The sequence below is a fragment of the Nothobranchius furzeri genome, chromosome 14 (genome assembly GCF_043380555.1).
Source record: "Nothobranchius furzeri strain GRZ-AD chromosome 14, NfurGRZ-RIMD1, whole genome shotgun sequence".
Classification (NCBI taxonomy): Eukaryota; Metazoa; Chordata; class Actinopteri; order Cyprinodontiformes; family Nothobranchiidae; genus Nothobranchius; species Nothobranchius furzeri.
The window spans coordinates 26249260-26267201 of NC_091754.1; the positions used below are offsets into that span (position 1 = coordinate 26249260).

The 17942-nt window shown below is 43.7% G+C and overlaps 1 protein-coding gene across 2 annotated transcripts; it reads left to right on the plus strand.

Moving 5' to 3' along the window:
• The first annotated feature begins 392 nt into the window (after nt 1-392).
• On the plus strand, nt 393-17492 carry inpp4aa (inositol polyphosphate-4-phosphatase type I Aa). 2 transcript variants are annotated; one of them, XM_015966146.3, is made up of 24 exons: nt 393-539; nt 5691-5922; nt 6029-6073; nt 7622-7740; nt 7819-7935; nt 8022-8101; nt 8185-8302; nt 8390-8480; nt 8564-8711; nt 8861-8991; nt 12389-12493; nt 12569-12677; nt 12768-12785; nt 12877-13063; nt 13269-13550; nt 13702-13849; nt 13958-13990; nt 14169-14341; nt 14446-14569; nt 14937-15204; nt 15404-15501; nt 15584-15696; nt 15787-15941; nt 16024-17492. In XM_015966146.3, exons 2-24 carry the CDS (start codon nt 5823-5825, stop codon nt 16154-16156), a joined length of 2895 nt encoding a protein of 964 aa, XP_015821632.1. In that variant the 5' UTR covers nt 393-539; nt 5691-5822; the 3' UTR covers nt 16157-17492. The 2 variants fall into 2 exon arrangements, with proteins under 2 accessions (XP_015821632.1, XP_054602780.1); XM_054746805.2 differs by lacking the exon at nt 393-539 and adding an exon at nt 1042-1403.
• Nucleotides 17493-17942: the final 450 nt, after the last annotated feature.

Genomic DNA, 17942 nt, shown 5'->3' on the forward strand with positions numbered 1-17942 from the left:
TAATCAAAACAATTAATTAAAAAAATAGTGGAACCGTCACAAAATAAAACTAGTGTTTCTGAGGAGGTGCAGTAGCGTGATGCACTGTAGCTCAGACAGATTCGCTTTTTTTCAGCGTGAGAAATCGGTGGTGTGGCTACAGTCACAGTAATATGGTTATTATTGGAGACAAAAGTGTAAAATGTAATTTATATATTTGTGGGCAACTCTAACCCGCTTTATTTCTGACAGAAATGTGTGTTTTTGAGATTAACTTCATTTAGTCCATCATATATTTTCATGAAATTAGTGTATTCAAACTAAATCTGTACTTCTGGTTGAAATGTTCACGTTTACGTTGTAAATCCCAGTTTTTATTTGCAGCAGCACCGCAGGTGTTGTCGTGCTTTCCGACAGCGGCCTCTAGCGGACGGATGGAGCACTGCGCTCCTCGGAGGTTTGAGGATGTGTCAGAGGGAGTCAGGGCGAGTCTCTTGCAACCGCAGCCGCTCCAACCAGGATGCGCATCAGTAAAAGAAACCTTCGCTTTTCTCCGAACGGTAGGAGGGTTTCTGCTCATTTATGTAATCTACACGCCGTTTTCTTTTCATTTAACGTTCATAATGATGGTTTTACATCGAGGGGCGTTTATTCTAAGGGAGAGATGCTATGAAAATCCTCAGTTCGCAGCTTGATCAGACCGAGATGTGTTTACAGCAAGACCTGAAATAAGGGCTGTACTTATGGTGTGTTTAATATGTGCAGCAGGGCGATGCGGCAGCTTGAATGGAGCATCAGCAGATAGCATGACGCAATTATTGTTATTGTCCGTGAATAAATATGGAAAGACTTAAGCATGATAGCAGCCACGGCCCGGGCTATCGCTGCCATAAGGAAATATTTACTCCTGCATGTTAAACAAACAGATCGACTCATCATCATCATTATTATTTAGTAGATTGTTGAAACAAATACTTTATGTTTTTAATATAAAGGATTTGCAATTTCACAAATACCAACATGTCAGCCAGTGAAGGCCTTCCTGGTGCTACCATCAGTGAAATAAGAGTCAATCTGATCTGTTAAATCACTTGTGTTTTTATGAATATGCTTTACGTTGATTCCTGTGGTATTAGAATGTCATTAAGGTGGACTTTAAAGCAAATAATGCAACTTCTTCTGTAGACTTTTGGTTAAATATTAAACATTTCATTCACATATTTTAGTTCTCCTCACCATTAGAGGATTCTTTCATGCTATTTTATATTTGTCTTCTTCACATGTACTCCTCATCCTCAATCTTGTTTACTAAAGTGAGAAATTTCTGAACACGGACTCAGCAGGTCCAGCACAGGTCAGCAGAACGGCCTGAATCCAGATCAATTCGATATAAACGTGTCCATGTGGGGAGGCTGAAAATGAAGGTGAGGATGAGTAAAGTGCAGACGAGGTATTTGAGAGTGGTTTAGAGGGATGTGAAAGAAGCTGTGGTGCAGCTGGTGCTGACAGCATCTGCAGGGAGACAGCTGTGAGCTACAACCAACTGGGTCACTTTTGTCCTCAGAACATCTCAGTGGAAACCAAACCACCTAAATGTGTGTTCCTCGCTGTTTCATCATCTTCCTACTGCTTTTATTTTCCACAAGCCTTTAAGTGGACAGGAAACAAAACAGAGGTGATTTTAGGTCAGAATTCACCTTCAAAATAAAAGCCATAAAGCCAGTCAGGACACACGTTTTTGCTGTATTCACGACACCCTGTTTCATAAAATTATGGTTAGAACTGATGACAGTTTGTTTACGAATTATAGGTGAAAAATAATAAAAGGTCCTATTAGCTTCTCAGCTTTTAAATATATAAACAAATCATTTTATAGTTGGTGGATTGCTGTGCCGCTCATCAGCACCCCAGCAGAAAGGGTCAAACTCTGGTAATCGGTGATGGTTGTACCCCATGTGCAGCAGTACCGGGACCAGAGTGAATAGGGTGTGTATGGGGAGCATGAGTGGGTGTCCGGCGTGCACTTTTGTAAGTCTTTGGTTGTATGTGCATGTGTGAGCATGAGGGAGGGAGTGTGTGACTGTATATGTCAGGTGGGGCCTTTGACTCCTCTCTTCTCCTGGAACTTCTTTTGATGATATAGATCTTCGTCGTCGTCCCCCCCCCCCCTCCCCCCTGCCACACATGGTGTGAGGGGTTGTGCCTTGGTCTGCCTGAGTGTTCGTGGCAACCGGGTCAGGGGGTTTAAGATTTTTGGCGTCTGCCTGATCAATCTCGGTGGCTGCCTGGTGGGGTCTGGGTCCCTGGGCTCTGCTGGGTCCTCGGCGGGGGTGGTCGCCCCTGGGTCCCGGGTCGCTGGGTCCCGGGCTCGGCCGGCTAGGGGGTGGGAGGCTGCGGGCGGGCCTGTGGGCTTGCCGCTGATATCTTCCGGGACTCTGCCGGCTGCTGGTTGTGGCCCCCCGGGGCGATCCTCTGTGCCTCTCGAGGTGTGTGGGGGGAGGGGGGGGGGGTGCTTTCTGGTTGCAGTCTCCTTGGGCTTCCTGTGTTCTGGGGCAGCGCCTGGATCTCTGGGATTTGGAAACCCCCCCCCCCCCCCCCCCCCCCCCCCCGTCTCCTGCGCATCTTTGGGGGGCAGATCTGTGGTCCCTCACACTCTCTGTTGGACGCTCCTATAGAGAAACCTTACATAAACAAGCATGTGTACACACACAGGTGCTCACATGGTGCTCTCAAAAGTATGGCCTTGGGCACGTTCAACACAGGTCTTAAGACTATGGTGGGCACTTAATGCACTGTGATTTATTATCGTGATTCTTCAGTCAAACAATGTTGTTTATATATTTCATCATCAAGTTGACTCAGTAATAGCTTGATCTTGTTGTATTGTTGTTGTGTCCCATTTTTTTGTTCTTTTGCTCTTTTTTTGTCTTTTTCTGCAGGTCTAGAAGCAGACTCTTGTTCATTATTGTTTATTTTTGTGGACCCCCCCCCCCTCCCCTCTCTCCCCACCTTTTCTTTTCCTTTCTCTTTCACCTCTGTCTCCGTGTCTGGTCGGAATTACAAAGCATTCAAAAACAATAACAATAAAGTTTTAAGTATCAGGCGTGACATTAAAAGCAGACGCTTTGATGCTCCACCTGAGAGTAAATCTGTAAGGCTTGTTACCAGCATTCAGACATCAATTCTGCTTGCTTCACAGCCAGACAGGACACACACACACACAAAAAAAATTATGGTTAGAACTGATGACAGTTTGTTTACGAATTACAGGTGAAAAATTATAAAAGGTCCTATTAGCTTATCAGCTTTTAAATATATAAACAAATCATTTTATAGTTAAATATTTTAATTTATTTCTTTATCTGATTTCAAATAAATTAGTGGGTTCTACACATTTTTATGGGGAACAGATTAGAGCAGCTAATTGCAGATATTAAAAGATTTACTCCAAACATCAACCATCTATAAACTGAGACAATTGGTCTGAATAAATAATTGATTTTTATACAATATTTTGGAAACAAAAAAAAACTTCTCAGTTTATTAGTAATGAGGAACACATTTGAATTGCTTCAGGCTTTGACTCATTTTCTTGAAGTAATTATGATGTTTCACTGGTTTTGTGACAGTTCTCCAACAGAGTAAACCATTTTCTAATGAAAATACTCATTAAGTTATGATTATTAATTATCTGTCTATATTTATTAAAATCCTAAAATGCAGCATCTTCTGATGCAGCTAACAGATTATGTGAGCATGCTCATTCAATAATGACGCAAAACTAAAGATTCACCCAGATTTGCCTCATTAATCAAACAGGAAATGAAGAATTGCTCCAAATTGTTTCCCTTTAAAAGCAGTGGGTGTGTGTAAGTGATGAGTGTGAGATGAGATGAAGATCGTCCTCCCTGTGGCTTTACATTAGACCCAGTCTTGATGTCCTATAGAGCTTCCCACCGTGCAGGTGGCAGAGATTACAGCGCGTTAGAAGACGTCTCCCACTGACACAGCAGCCGTAATGAGGCAGAGCCTCCGTGCTGGAATAGCCATCTGTTCCAGTCCGACACAAAAGAGCCAAAACAGAGATTAAACTGGCTGAAAGCATCACGCTCTCCGGATTGTGTGGAGAGCACTTGAGTGTGTGTGTGGTTTGTGTGTGTCACTGGGAGACAGCGTTTTCATCTGCACGTGTGGTGTGACGTCAGGGTTAAAAATAGAACTTCAGTGCAGAGATCTTTTACGCACGAACGCATGAAATAGACAACCAGAAATAAGAAAACTGTGACAAATTTAGGTCTGTGTGTGCGAGGGAGGCGAGGGAGGAGGAAATTTGAATCAGTCTGATGCTCACAGGGACGCATAAACCAAAACAGGAAGCTAATGGAGGCTGACGTGTAGACATTTATCTTTCAGGAACTCAAATTCACCATCAGACCACCTGCTGGGTCATTTTTTTATACTCTCTATTTGTAGCTGTTTTCTAAAATAATCCATATTTTGTTAGAATAAAGTTAAATGATCTGACATCTGATCAAACTGAAGATCCCTGTCTGATATGTGCTTGATTTGAAGGTGTTTTGTTTCCTCTAAAAAAATTATTAATATAAAAATCATGACATAGATGCACTTCATTGGCCATGTTCTGACATTCTACTCAACAAACAAAGAAAATTAATGAAAAACAAAAGTGAATTATCCATAGTTATAACTCTTTAAATGTGACATAAGGTGGTTATAGAACCAGATGATGCCTAGTAACGTTTTATTTTCTGACATTAGTACTGAAACACGAAGCCAAACGGTCTGATGAATATTCTGGTGCGGCCAAATCTAATGACACACTTGGCACAGCGTTGGTTTCCTGCTCCCAGTGAGCCTCCTTATGTTCTGCAGGGTTTGCATCGTCAGCCCCAGTTTACAACACCAGCGTATTTGTTGAGGGATATTTGTTGAGATAATAAACATTATTGGTTTGATCTTTAGTTTCTGGGAGAAATTCTTAACAGATAAATAGTGAAAACATGAATCCTCTCCATAAAGATCAGTGGTTTCTATCATCCAGAGTTCATCCTGCTGTTTAACATCACGTTTATTGGTCATATTCATGGTTTGCAGACTGGTTTGTGGATTTTTATTATTTTATTCATTTGATCTTTTGCTACAGCCAATTGGTAAAAAAAAAAAAGAAAATCTGTATAAAATTATAAGAAAGAGGTGATGAAATTCCTTTTGTACCCATATAGTCTTAGTTTTGTGCTGCAAAATACTGAAGCTTGGCTTTGATCAAGCTAACGCTCAGATGATTTCCAGCAGACTACGATAAAATCATAACAAAAAAGCTCTACTGTATTTCTTATCTTCATAGATAAAAGAAAAAACCTTCTGTTGTGGTTTTGTGTCTGGATGCAGCAGAAATGATCCCATAAAGCATCGGAAGCTGTAGGTTCTGTCTCCTGCAGCGTTTCAGACCCCACAGCTGTGTGAAAAGTCTCACTTTTCACTGTGAGATTTATCTCACCGCATCTGTTAACGCCTCTAAAAGTCAAGATATACTTTAGTTCAACTCAGAGTGAAGCGTAGCTGATTTACAACTTACTATTTTAGCGCCGTGTGGTCATTTTGCAACCGAAGTAACACTATTTATTTTTAGCTCAGCTGTCGAACGAAAAGGATCAAAGTTTAATTCTTTAATCTTTTTGTTTTTCTTTCAGCTTTAACACTGAGAAGCATCTGAACGTACAAATAGGAGTTTATATATAAATAAATCTCAGAGGACAGTATCTGTTCAGCATCAGTCTTCTCCTTCCACTAACATCCACCCTCAGCCCCGACGTGAGCCCACCATGTCTGGGAAGGAGCGCAGCCCCCGCCACCGGCCGTGGTCCGTCTACCGGGCCAACACCTTTGATCTCTCTGCTGAGATGATGGGGCTCGCTCTTTCAGGTAATTAAGTAACCGGCGCCATGGTAACCTCCTTATTTCATGGAGGATGATGCAGTTGCAGAGTTTTAACACTAGAAATCAAATGTTTGTGGTTTATTTTTTGCAGGAAACAGTCAAGATCCAGACGAGCCGGTGTTGGAGTTCAGCGTGGGTGAGTCCTGAACTTTCATCAGTATGCTGTTGAACAGATTGCAGATTGATCAGCTGACAGAAAACGACCAATGAACATCCATCCATCCATTGTCTGAACCCGCTTTGTCCACGTAGGGTCGGGGGGTGGGGTGGGGGGGTGGGGGGGCACTGGTGCCTATCTCCAGCGGTCAATGGGCAATCAGGCGGGGTATGCCCTGGACAGAGAGCCAGTCCATTGCAGGGCAACCAATGAACATACATTTTAATATTACTCATCAAAGAAAAGTGGCTTATATGACGCCATGACATAATAGGACACCATACATAAAATTAAAAGACGAGTAAAACATGTCTGCCTCATCACATTTAAATCTCTTTGCTTTGATTCAAAAGCAGCTTTGATGTGGAGAACAGACAGGCAGCAGGGATGTCCACTCCTGGCCCTCAGGGGCCTTCATCCTGCGTGAGCTAATTGTTTTCAACTACAGAAGCCTGTTAATCACATGTTGATCAGGTGTGTGAGAGCAAAGAAACATCTAAAACCTGCAAGATGGAGGTTTTAGAGGTTCATAGGGGTGGCCGTGGGGCCAGAGAAAATTTTGGGTGGCACACCAAATTGATCCTCGGTAACTATGAGAAAGTTTAGCCTGTAGTGATGCAATGAATGTTCATTTATTCATTTTCATTGAAAAAACATAAATAAATTTATGGTTTATGTGAACATTAACATGACTTTTTAAAGAATGCTGGTTTTACCTGGATGTGGCCAGTGGGGCAATCAGCAATTTTCTAGGGGTGGCCATGGCCACCCCTGACCACCCCTTGGTGACGCCATTGCACTTATGAGGTTACATCCAAGCAGCCCTCCAGGAGCTGATGGTCTCTATTTTTTACATGAATAAAACTCTTCACCAATTAGAAAATCAAGCCAGGATCTTCCCCCTGCAGCAAGTTTAAGTAACAGCTGTGAGCTGCTGGCAGAAATACACATTTTCTTGTGTTTTTGCCTCGCTGGTGACATGATTCCTGTTTTTATCCAATGAGATGCTGATTTTTAATATGATATTACATTTTAGACACACAAAGAAAAGTTTTTGCTGTGGTTAAAATGCCAGAATTTGAGCCACAGCCGTTTTCCTGCCATGACTCACTCGTCTTTGTTCTGTATAGACAACAATGGAGGATGTTTTCCTTTAAAAATCTACTAAAATAAAAAAATTTTCATGTGTGTCTTCATTTTCAAGCTCAAGTCGACAAACTCTAATGTATAAATGTTGTATAAATTTGAGTGAAATACCAAAAAGGCAATAAAATAATTGTTATGTTAATGTAATATATGTCAGTTATCAGCCATAAAAATATTAATGTCAGACATCGATATCGGGCCACATCTTCATATCGGTGCATCCTTCCTACATAGGAGTTAACTCAGGAGAAAACTGTTTAGTTCTGCTGTTCAGTGTGTCGACTCAGACATCCTGTATCACAGCCCCTCTATCTCCAGGGATTAGTTTCCAACCATAAATCTCAGGTTAGTGGTAACCTCTACTGTTTTATGTCCCTGCAGCCTGCAGCGAGCTGGTCACTCCCTCGCTGGACCGTAAACCGTCCAGCTTTGTGGCGATCAGCTGCACCACTCCTCCTCAGGCCTTCTGGACCAAACATGCTCAGACTGAAGTCATAGAGGTACACAACCACGACTGGCTCTGCTTCCTGCCTTCTTCCCAACCCTTCCAACACTTTCACCTGTCTGTGCGTTTTCAGGGCACCAGCAATCCCATCTTCCTGAGCAGCGTAGCGTTCTTTCAGGACTCTCTCATCACTCAGCAGACTCAAGTCAAGCTCTCTGTCTACGACGTAAAGGACCGCTCACAGGGAACGGTAACCCGAGAGTTGGACTTAACATAATTCATGTACCTAAACGTATCTGGATGAGATCCTCTACATCCTCCATTGTTCTGTGACAGATGTACATGCTGGGATCGTCCATGTTTTCGGTGAAAGAGCTGCTGCAGGACAAAAACCACAAACTGCACTTGACTCTCAGGTATCAGGCAGAAAACGCACACCGTCATCACTTAAGCGTGACGCCCGATCTGCAGATTCTGACTTGGTGTCGCTGTGAGTCAGGTCAGCTGAGAATGAGCGCGTGGGCAGCATCACCATCATCGCCTGGCAGATCGAGGAGAAGCGCGAGCAGAGGGCGCCGGTGGCGAGATTACAGAGGGGGGAAACGATCAGCGGCAGAGTGAGCAATAAAAGTTCATCCTTTTTTAAAATAAACACTTTATGATGAATAGGATGTTATTGTATATTTTGGTTTTTATTTTGTTAGATGGTTCTGCCAGTGGATGAGAGCTTGACCGGATCCATGAGCATCAAGTCCATGTCCTCATCTCTATGCAAAGATCCCATGCTGAAAGCAGGTGAGCAACCAGCCGTTACCATGACCACGAGTTTCAGGTGGCTCGTAGCTGCCTTGTTTATTTTTATCCCGTATCTGTTCCAGTTTTTGGGGGCGTCATGTCTCGGACGTACCGTTTCCCAACCACAGATGGAAACCACCTGCGCGTCCTGGAGCAGATGGCAGAAAGTGTCCTCTCTCTGCATATTCCTCGACAGTTTGTCAAGCTGCTGCTGGAAGAGGACGCTGTCAGGTAGCATCAAAACATCAGGATCCAACTTCTTTGTTTAAATGAGAGGTCAACGTGAGAAAATGTCTAATCCAGGTCTGTGTGTGTGTGTGTGTGTGTGTGTGTGTGTGTGTGTGTGTGTGTGTGTGTGTGTGTGTGTGTGTGATGCATAGGGTGTGTGAGCTGGAAGAACTAGGTGAGCTTTCTCCATGTTGGGAGAACTTGAGGAGGCAGATCATCACTCAGTACCAGACCATCATCCTCACATACCAGGAGACCATAAGTGACTTGCATGAATACAAAGGTTAGAAACACAAACATGCTTTGCAGTTTCCACCCAGTTGTCCATGCAGGGTTGCTGGGGGCTGGTGCCCATCAGCAGCCTCTGGGAACACGGGGGGGGGGGGGGGGGGGTACACCCTGAACAGGTTGCCGGTCCGTCACAGCGCTTTGCAGTAACAGGTTTAAATCTGGTTGTCGTGGCAACTGATGTTGCAAAAACTGTGGCTTTGCAAAAAGCATTATGTTTAAAACTCTGCTAAATACTTGAGATAACAGACTTATCTGATGTCATTTAAAGACATTTTACAGTGAAATAATGACAAACAGCCTAATGTCTCAGGCATGTTAAAAGAAACGTTACATTGAAACAAATTTCCTTCTTAGTCAGCTGGGGGCTGTCGGTTTTTCTCTGTTTACAATCGGTGCCTGTGAGATTAGCTGAATTTGCACTGAGCTAACGTTGCAGCACAGACATTAGTAAGTCAATACTAGCAGGCAAAAAGAAGAAGAAAGAAGAAGAAAATATCATTTCCTCTCAAGATAAAAATCACGAGGCGCTTCACAAAAACAAAAAATGGAAAAATATAAAAAAGCATTTAGAAAATGTTCAAAAATATATTTTAAATGAGTAAAAATAGACAATTGTGATTAAAAAAATGTTAAGAAAGAGAGAGAGTGAATAGGAAAGAGGGAAATCAGCGGATCCTGAGGAAGGTGGAATAGGTGGGGAGAGCAGAATAAAGAGAGAGTGGTGAAGAAGGTCATACAAAATCCAGCTTGAACAAGTGAGTCTTCAGCTGCTTTTTGAAGGAGACCACTGAGTCCACTGATCTCAGGCTCAGGGGGAGAGAGTTCCAGAGTCTGGGGGCCACAGCAGCAAATGATCTGTCATCTTTGGTCTTTAGCCTGGTGCTGCACAACCAGTAGGCTTTGATCACTGGACCTCAGGGACCTGCTGGGGGTGTAGGGACTAAGAAGATCACCAATGTAAGATGGTGCTTGTCCATGTAAGGCCCTATAGACCAGAACCAGGATCTTGAAATGAACCCTGAAGTTGACTGGCAGCCAGTGAAGCTGGAGGAGAAGCGGGGTGATGTGGATGTGTTTGGAGGACTTGGTCAGAAGCCGAGCACAGGCATTCTGAACCACCTGTAGACGGTTCAGGGAGGTTCTGCTCAGACACATGAAAAGAGAGTTACAGTAGTCTAAGCGTGAGGAGATGAAGGTGTGGATAACTGTCTCAAGTTCAGAGCGGGACAGAATGGGACTCAGCTTAGCAACGTTCCTGAGATGGAAGAAGGAAGAGCGAACAAGAGAACTGACTTGAGAATCCAGGGTGAGAGCTGGGTCAAAGGTCACACCAAGATCCCTGACGGAAGGTTTGGTGTGAGAAGCAAACTGACCAAGAGAGTCTCTGACTTTGGGAACCAGCTTGTCTGGGGCACAGATGAGGATCTCAGTCTTATTTTCATTCAGCTGAAGAAAGCTCCCAGCCATCCAGGTTTTGATAGAGTCTAAGCAGGTGTGTAACAGCTGCAGCTTAGACATCTCATGGGGCTTAAAGGAGATATACAGTTGGATGTCATCTGCATAAAGATGGTAGGAGATTCCTTTGAAGGAGCTCAGGATGTGCTGAAGAGGAAGCAGATAGAGGAGGAAGAGTAGAGGCCCCAGCACAGAACCTTGTGGGACACCATGGGTAAGAGAGGTGGTGGAGGACCTAAACTTGTAGATGGCCACAGAAAAGGAGCGCTCAGAGAGATAAGAGGAGAACCACTCCAGAGCAGATCCTGATAGGCCTACCCGGTCTCTCAGCCTCTCCAGTAGCAGGTGATGGTCAACAGTGTCAAAGGCTGCAGTCAGGTCCAACAGGACCAGAACAGAACAGTCCCCTGCATCACTGTGAGTGAGAAGGTCATTAGAGACCCTAAGAAGAGCTGTTTCAGTAGAATGAGCTCTACGAAAACCTGACTGGAAGCTCCAGAGTTGTTTAAAGAACAGAAGCCAGTAAACAGGAGCGACACAGAAGTTATTTCTTGTACCCCTAAGAAGCCACTGCATCTTTTTCTTTACTCAAATATCAGGTGAATCAGGCTAGAGGCTAGTGTTAAGTTTACAATGCTAACAGTGAATTAAAAGCCAATAGATTTAAAAATATCTATAGCTACTTTTTCAATTACAAACTATTTTATATTACTGTGAAATTTATGTGTGAAGTGAATAATAGGTCGATTGTGGTGTTCAAAGCTAGAACAGCAAGCTAACTGCAAGATAGTAAACAACCACTCATCCTCTAGGGAGCCTAAGTCACTTCTGTGCCATGGGTCCCCGGAAGAACAAATGCAAGTCAACGGGGCTAAAAACACTATTTTCTAACCCACTTTGCCTTACGCCCTGGATTGCACATATGTTGTACTGCAATTTAAATGAAAAGTAATGATGGGTGTTTCGACCATGCCAGTCATGTACTTTGAGATTTATTGGCTTGTAAAAGTTCGTAATTAGCACGATTACACACCAGAAATCGGCACGTTGCATATGTGATGTCACCACATAATGTCCTCTCTCCTAACGTAGCTGCTACTTACCAAATGACCAGATTCATCCTGTGGGAAGTTTGCTGAACTTACAGCCATTTTCCTTCAGTTTTCTCCGTGTCTGGTTCGATGACGTCGCTTTCATGAAGCGCATTTGTAGTCCTGGACTTATTTTCACATAAAACCTAAAATTATGGTACCTCCAACCCCCCCGTTAGAAAATAAGCACGTTCTTGGTATCAAAATGTGTCTTTAGAATTCACGGACATCATATGTGAAATTCATGGCACAAAACAAGCAGAGTTAGAAAATAGCGTTTTTAGCCCCGTTGACCTGCATTCATGTTTTCGTTCTTCCCGGGACCCACGGTGCGGAAGTGACTTAGGCTCCCTCTAATGCTGGAGAGATAGTACTGTAATAAGTGTAGTAAGTGCTCACTACTGTAAAACACCCAAGAGTATTGACACCACCAGATATAACAACATATTTATGTACTTATCAGCTGACTGTGAATGACCCGTCTTAACTTGTCATCTAGAATCTTCTGGTGCTGATCTGTCCCTGGAAACGGCCACGAAACTCACGGAACGTTAGTGAGAAAACTTTTGATAGCTGTAACCAATTTTGACCACAGGATGTCATTCTTACTTCATTCTTACATATTGCATCTTTATTTTTCATAACCGTACTGATTTGTAGATATTTATAAAAAATATTTTATTCCTTAAACAAACAAACATCCACCAGCTTTAAAATTCTAAAGCAGGATAAGAAATGTTCCCAAAGCAGTGAGACACTAGGCTGTATTTTGTGTTAAAGTATTTCACTACTTCACATATTTATTAAAACCCATTTTCCTCTCTTTGCTGTTTTACCTCCCAGGACCTTCGTTTAAGTCCAGCACCTTGAAAGCTGAGAGGAAGTTGGAATTCATCCCCACCAACCTCCACATCCAGAGGATGAGAGTTCAGGGAGAGACTGGTTATGGTAGGAGTTTTAATCCCACATTTGACTTAATATCCTCAATGTTGTCTTTAAATTGCCTTTGCTCTGTGTGATCAGACTGGACGTATGATGTTGTGACCATCGGAGCTCCTGCTGCACATCATCAAGGCTTGAAAGGCTGCGGCCTCCGAAAACTGCTGCATAAGCTGGAGGAAGCCAGGAAACAGTGAGTGGTTGAGGCTAACGCTAAGCTCCAGTTTTATTCTAGTTTTTACTTTTTAATAATTTCATTTTCTCTCCTCTTTTTTTTACTCAGCACTTATGAGGAAGAGAGGTAAGATCTTGCAGCTGTTTCTTGAACATTGCACATTTGCGCTTTACGTTAACTTTCTCTTTCATGTTCTTAAATTTGCCCAAATCCAAAGTTCTGCTGGATTCGGTCCAAAAGGAATGAGCTACCAGCCTCAGGATGTGGTTAAGGCCAAGGAGCTGATCGCTCAGATCAACACTCTGAAGACGCAGGTGTGTTACTACAACGAACGCCTGTCTCGAGCTGCCAAGGAGCGCTCAGCCAACGCTCTGGAGAGGACTCTGTCCATCCTCACAGAGAAGGTACAGAAACAGGAGGGATCATTTATTTCTTTGCTTTATTTTATACTAACTAAATGTCCTTTTTCTTATTCGACAGCTTTAAATTGAACCTTATAGTCAACAGTGATCTTTTTTTTTTAAACTGTTTCAAACAAAAAAAAAATCACAAATTACTGATTAAACATATCAGCTCCCCTTAGGATTATATTCTGATCTCTGATTACAGACCCGTCAGCTGGTGACCGTGTGTGACTCCAAGCTGCTCTCCTCAGCCATCCCCGCCTTCGCAGCCGCCCGTTTAGAGTTATCCCATCAAAGCACCCCGTCTCCTTCCTCCTCTTCCCTTTCTCCTTCTTCTCGCTCCCCGTCCCGCTCTCCCTCTCGTCACGCCACATCGCCGTCCCGGGCTGCCACCTCACCCTCCAAACACGCAGCTCCTCCAGAGGGCAGCGAAGGGAGTAGGAACAAACGTTTCTCCACACAGGCCGACTCGCACGAAGAGGAGTGGGTAAGGTGGAAACGCTTCCCGTATTTGTTTCTTTATTTGTTGTGTTTATTTACAGTCGTGCGTGTGTGTGTGTGTGTGTGTGTGTGTGTGTGTGTGTGTGTGTGTGTGTGTGTGTGTGTGTGTGCGTGCGTGCGTGCGTGTGTGTGTTTAGGAGAAGGTTAGGCTAAATGTCGATAAAAGCCTGGAGTGTGTGGTCCAGAGAGTGGACCGGCTGCTGCAGAGAGACAAACTCCAAAGCGACAGCAGCTCTGAGGACGTCTTTCTGCTCGCCAACGAGGAGCCGAGTACCACCAAGAAGGGTTTATGCTTTTTATTATTGCACAATTATTCATGTAGGATTTAAAGTCTGCAGTTTTTGTTTGTTTCTGCAGGAGTGTAATCTGTTCTAAATATCTTCTCTTCTCCAGAAAGCAGCCCGGTGGTTGAAAAGACGTCTCCAGGTGAGTGACATGATTGTTTTAAGGGACTTTTTAAATTGAATTCTTCTTGTATTTGGGAACAAAACGCACACACATGCATAAATCTGCACAGTAAAATACTTCTTGCACATTTCAGAGAGTTTCTACCTAAACTCATGTTCTAAATGCAACAGCACTGCTTTGATTTGACCTTAAACAGGCGAGTGGAGCGACGCGCTGTATCCCCTCCTCACCACACTGACAGACTGCGTGTCTCTGATGGGCGACAAAGCAAAGAAAGCCTTGGTGTTTCTGCTGATGCAGGACAGCGCTCCCACCATCGCCATGAGCCTCACGCTACATTACCGCCGCGACGTGGTCTGCTGTCAGACGGTCTGTCGGCTTCCATCACCCTTTAGGCGTGTGGTGTTACGCTGCGGGTCTAATTGTTGCATACGTGACTGGAAATGGCACTGATGTGAGTTGTGTGTTTGCAGCTGACAGCTCTGATCTGCGGATTCGTGCTCAAGCTGAGGAATTGTCTCTGTGACCCTGGTTTCCTGCGCCAGCTGCCCACCATCGGCCTGTTGGTTCAGTTTGAGAGCCTCCTCAGCACTTATGGTAACTCGTGCTTGAGCATACGTGTCGTTTATAACAACCATTATGCTCATACTACCATCTAAATCAAAGCAATTGATTTGTGATCATAAATATTTCTGTAAGATTTTTAATCTGAACAGGTTTTGCATCAAATCTCAAAAGTAATTAAAATAAATGTTTTTGTACTTTCTGTTGACCATTTTGTGTTTGCCTATACCAGTTAGCTGTGGAGGCCATCTTTAATTGGACTTTCATTGGAATTGGGGGAACATCGTACGAGGAAGACTCTATGACAGTTTAATTATTCTCCGCCTTTCGGCTGCTAGCAAGAAAAAGAAAAAAAACATTTATTGTGTTTGTGGACTTTGCATCTCCCTCTTTCTTACAGGAGAGGAGTTGGCCATGCTGGAGGACATGAGCATCGGTGTGTTGGACCTGAGGAACGTCACCTTTAAGGTTACCCAGGCGACCTCTGGTTTCAGCCCGGACATGCTGCCGGTGATCACGGGGAACAGGAACGGTTTCAACGTCAGGGTTCCGATGCCGGGGGTGATGTTCGACACGCTGCCCAGAGAGATCCAGAACGGGATGCTGCTCCGGGTTCAGCCCGTCCTCTTCAACGTGGGGATCAACGAACAGCAGACGCTGGCCGAGAAGTGAGTCACCAAAAACCTGCAGAGGGTTTAAACACAGAGAAGATTCCTTTGTTTTGATTTTATGCAGTAAACTAATAAAAAAGCAAAAATAAACATTATTATAATCATTTTTACATCATTCTTCATGTGGATTTGTTGCTCCACACAGTGTCACTACAGATTTATGCTGAACTAAACTTTTAATAATGCATGTTTGCAGATTTGGAGACACGACCTTGCAAGATGCCATCAACATGGAGAGCATGGGCCGGCTCAGTTCCTACTACGATCAGTTCAAAGAAGTCCTTCCAGAAGATTGTGAGTGGCCCAGGAAACCTCCAAAACCTCTTTTGGTTTTTTTATTCTCAAACGTCCTGCTGTTTCTCGTCTTTCTCCTCAGGCCTCCCTCGCTCTCGCAGCTCCACCAGCCTGCCCGAGCTGCTCAAGCTACTGTGCCACAATGTGAACGCCAAAAAAAGCAAGAACGTGGAAATTCTGTGGCAAGCAGCTGAGGTAAACCTAATCTTTTCTTTACGTTGCAACAAAATAAGGAAGTAAACAATAGCCTCCTTGCTGAGTGATCTGTTGCTCTGAACCTTAAAGGCATGCCGGCGCCTGAACGGCATGCGGCTCACCAGCTGTAAAAGCGCCAAAGACCGCACGGCCATGTCTCTGACCCTGGAACAGTGTCAGATCCTGCAGCAGGAACACGCCATGGCCCCCCAGGTCTTCTACCAGGCTCTGGATTGTATGCGCAGGTCCGTTGCTCCCTCTGCAACTAGGTCACAGCAGAAATGCACCAAAACAGCATTTTAATTATATATCTCTACTTCTCTGCAGCGAGGGCTGCAGGAGAGAGAACACCATGAAGAATGTGGGATGTCGTAAATACGCCTTCAACTCCCTGCAGCTCAAAGCCATCCCCAAACAGTATCGCCCTCCAGAGGGGACATACGGGAAGGTCGAGACATAAGTGGACAAACTGTCTTCAGAAACCAATGACTGGATTTGAAATAGACTAAAAAAATAAGAGAAACAACCAACTGTACTCAGCAGATCTTGTTTTTGTGCTAATTAAATATTAAGATGATTAATGTCCAAGTGCCAGTGCTACTATTGATTGTTTCATAGCAGCCCCCCCTCCCCTCACCTATCAGTAGTGCTAGAGCTCACTATTCACAGCTACAGTCAGTAAATATTACGGCTTTCTGTGTCACCGTCCTGGCAGAGTGTCTGACTCAGCTGTGGCATCAGGAGGTACAAGCAACAAAAATAAAGCACACTTTTCTGTGAAGCAAACGAGGGAGACCAACTTTACCCAGCCCTTTACCCTTTACTTTGTGTGTTTGTTTAAAGGGACGTTATGGAAGTTTGACGGCCAAAACATGTATAGAATTAATAAATTTCTGACAATTTCATACATTCTCCTGCAATGCCCTGGTCCTGTAGAATGAGCCCTGGCATTTTTACTGTGATTGCCTGTTGTTTGAGACTCACCAAACAGCATTGAATTCACAGATAAAAAAGATGTGGGTTCAACTTTCATTTTGGAACAATTTTTCAAGCAAGGGAAGGGAATGATCTGAGCATGCAGGAGGACTGACCCATCATAAACCTTTGTCGGCTGTGCTGAAGAGAAAGGTACAGAACCAAATTAATTAATTAATTAGCTGTGCGTTCTCCTGTCCTCTGTCCTCCGGGCCACACACACACACACACACACACACACACACACACACACGGGACTGTCTCAGCTGTTATTTTCGTTAAGGAGTGTGCACGTACAGCATGCGCGCCTCGTGCACGAGCCTACTATTGAAGCTGCAGTTACGCTTTTGGCCTGAGGGGGCAATCACAAGCATAAAAATTCAAAACTCCATAAAGTCCCTTTGACGTTCAGACCTGAGGACGGGCAACTTTAGGCGCCATCAGAGTGTGACAACAAAGAATCAACAGAACAATCAAGAAGAGTGACTCTTGAGTATCTTCTTATCTGTGTCAGAAGACAAGAGACAGAGCTGATGTGGCCCACATATCACACATTTAAACAAAAGTGCTGTTTTTATTTGCAGGTTATGGAAGAGACTGGATCTATTTTTTCATGCTATCAACATGCAGTAAAGCCTTATTTAGCCTCTTTGTGTTGCAGAGCTCTGTGAGCTCCAGAACTGTTATTTTAGTTAGATAATATGTTTCTCGGCATTCCTCTTGTTTCATTTAATCCACCAAGACAGATTTCATGTGCTAAGCTAAAATGCGATTGAATGCATCTCTTAAAAGTTTTCAAATAAAAAAAGCTGAAGTAAAAAGGGCAAAGTCTGGACATTCTGCATAATTATGAATCGACACTTGTACCTGTATTAAAGCTTGTGTGGGTTAGTTTAGCAGGTACTTTTATCCTAGTTTCAGTTAGGATTTTTAGTTCTGGTGCCTGTCTCCAGCAATCAGCGGACAACAGCAAGATTCTTAAAATAAGCAGGGGCCACAAGCATTTTTAAACAAAGATGGGGGTGAGATGTCAAGGTGGCAGGCAGAGGGTTTTGGCTCAGGCAGAGAAACGGCAGAGAAACCATCTAGAATGACGGGATGGAGTCGGAACAGGCATAAAGCTTTAAAAGATGCTAGATCTAACTTTATTGACTTTATCCATAAAGAAAGATGGAAAGCTTTCCCATTCTTCATCTGTTGAGCTAATTACAGGGCGTCAAACTCAGAGATTTTATTGACTTTATAAGAATGAAGAGGGGAGTTGTCGCCCT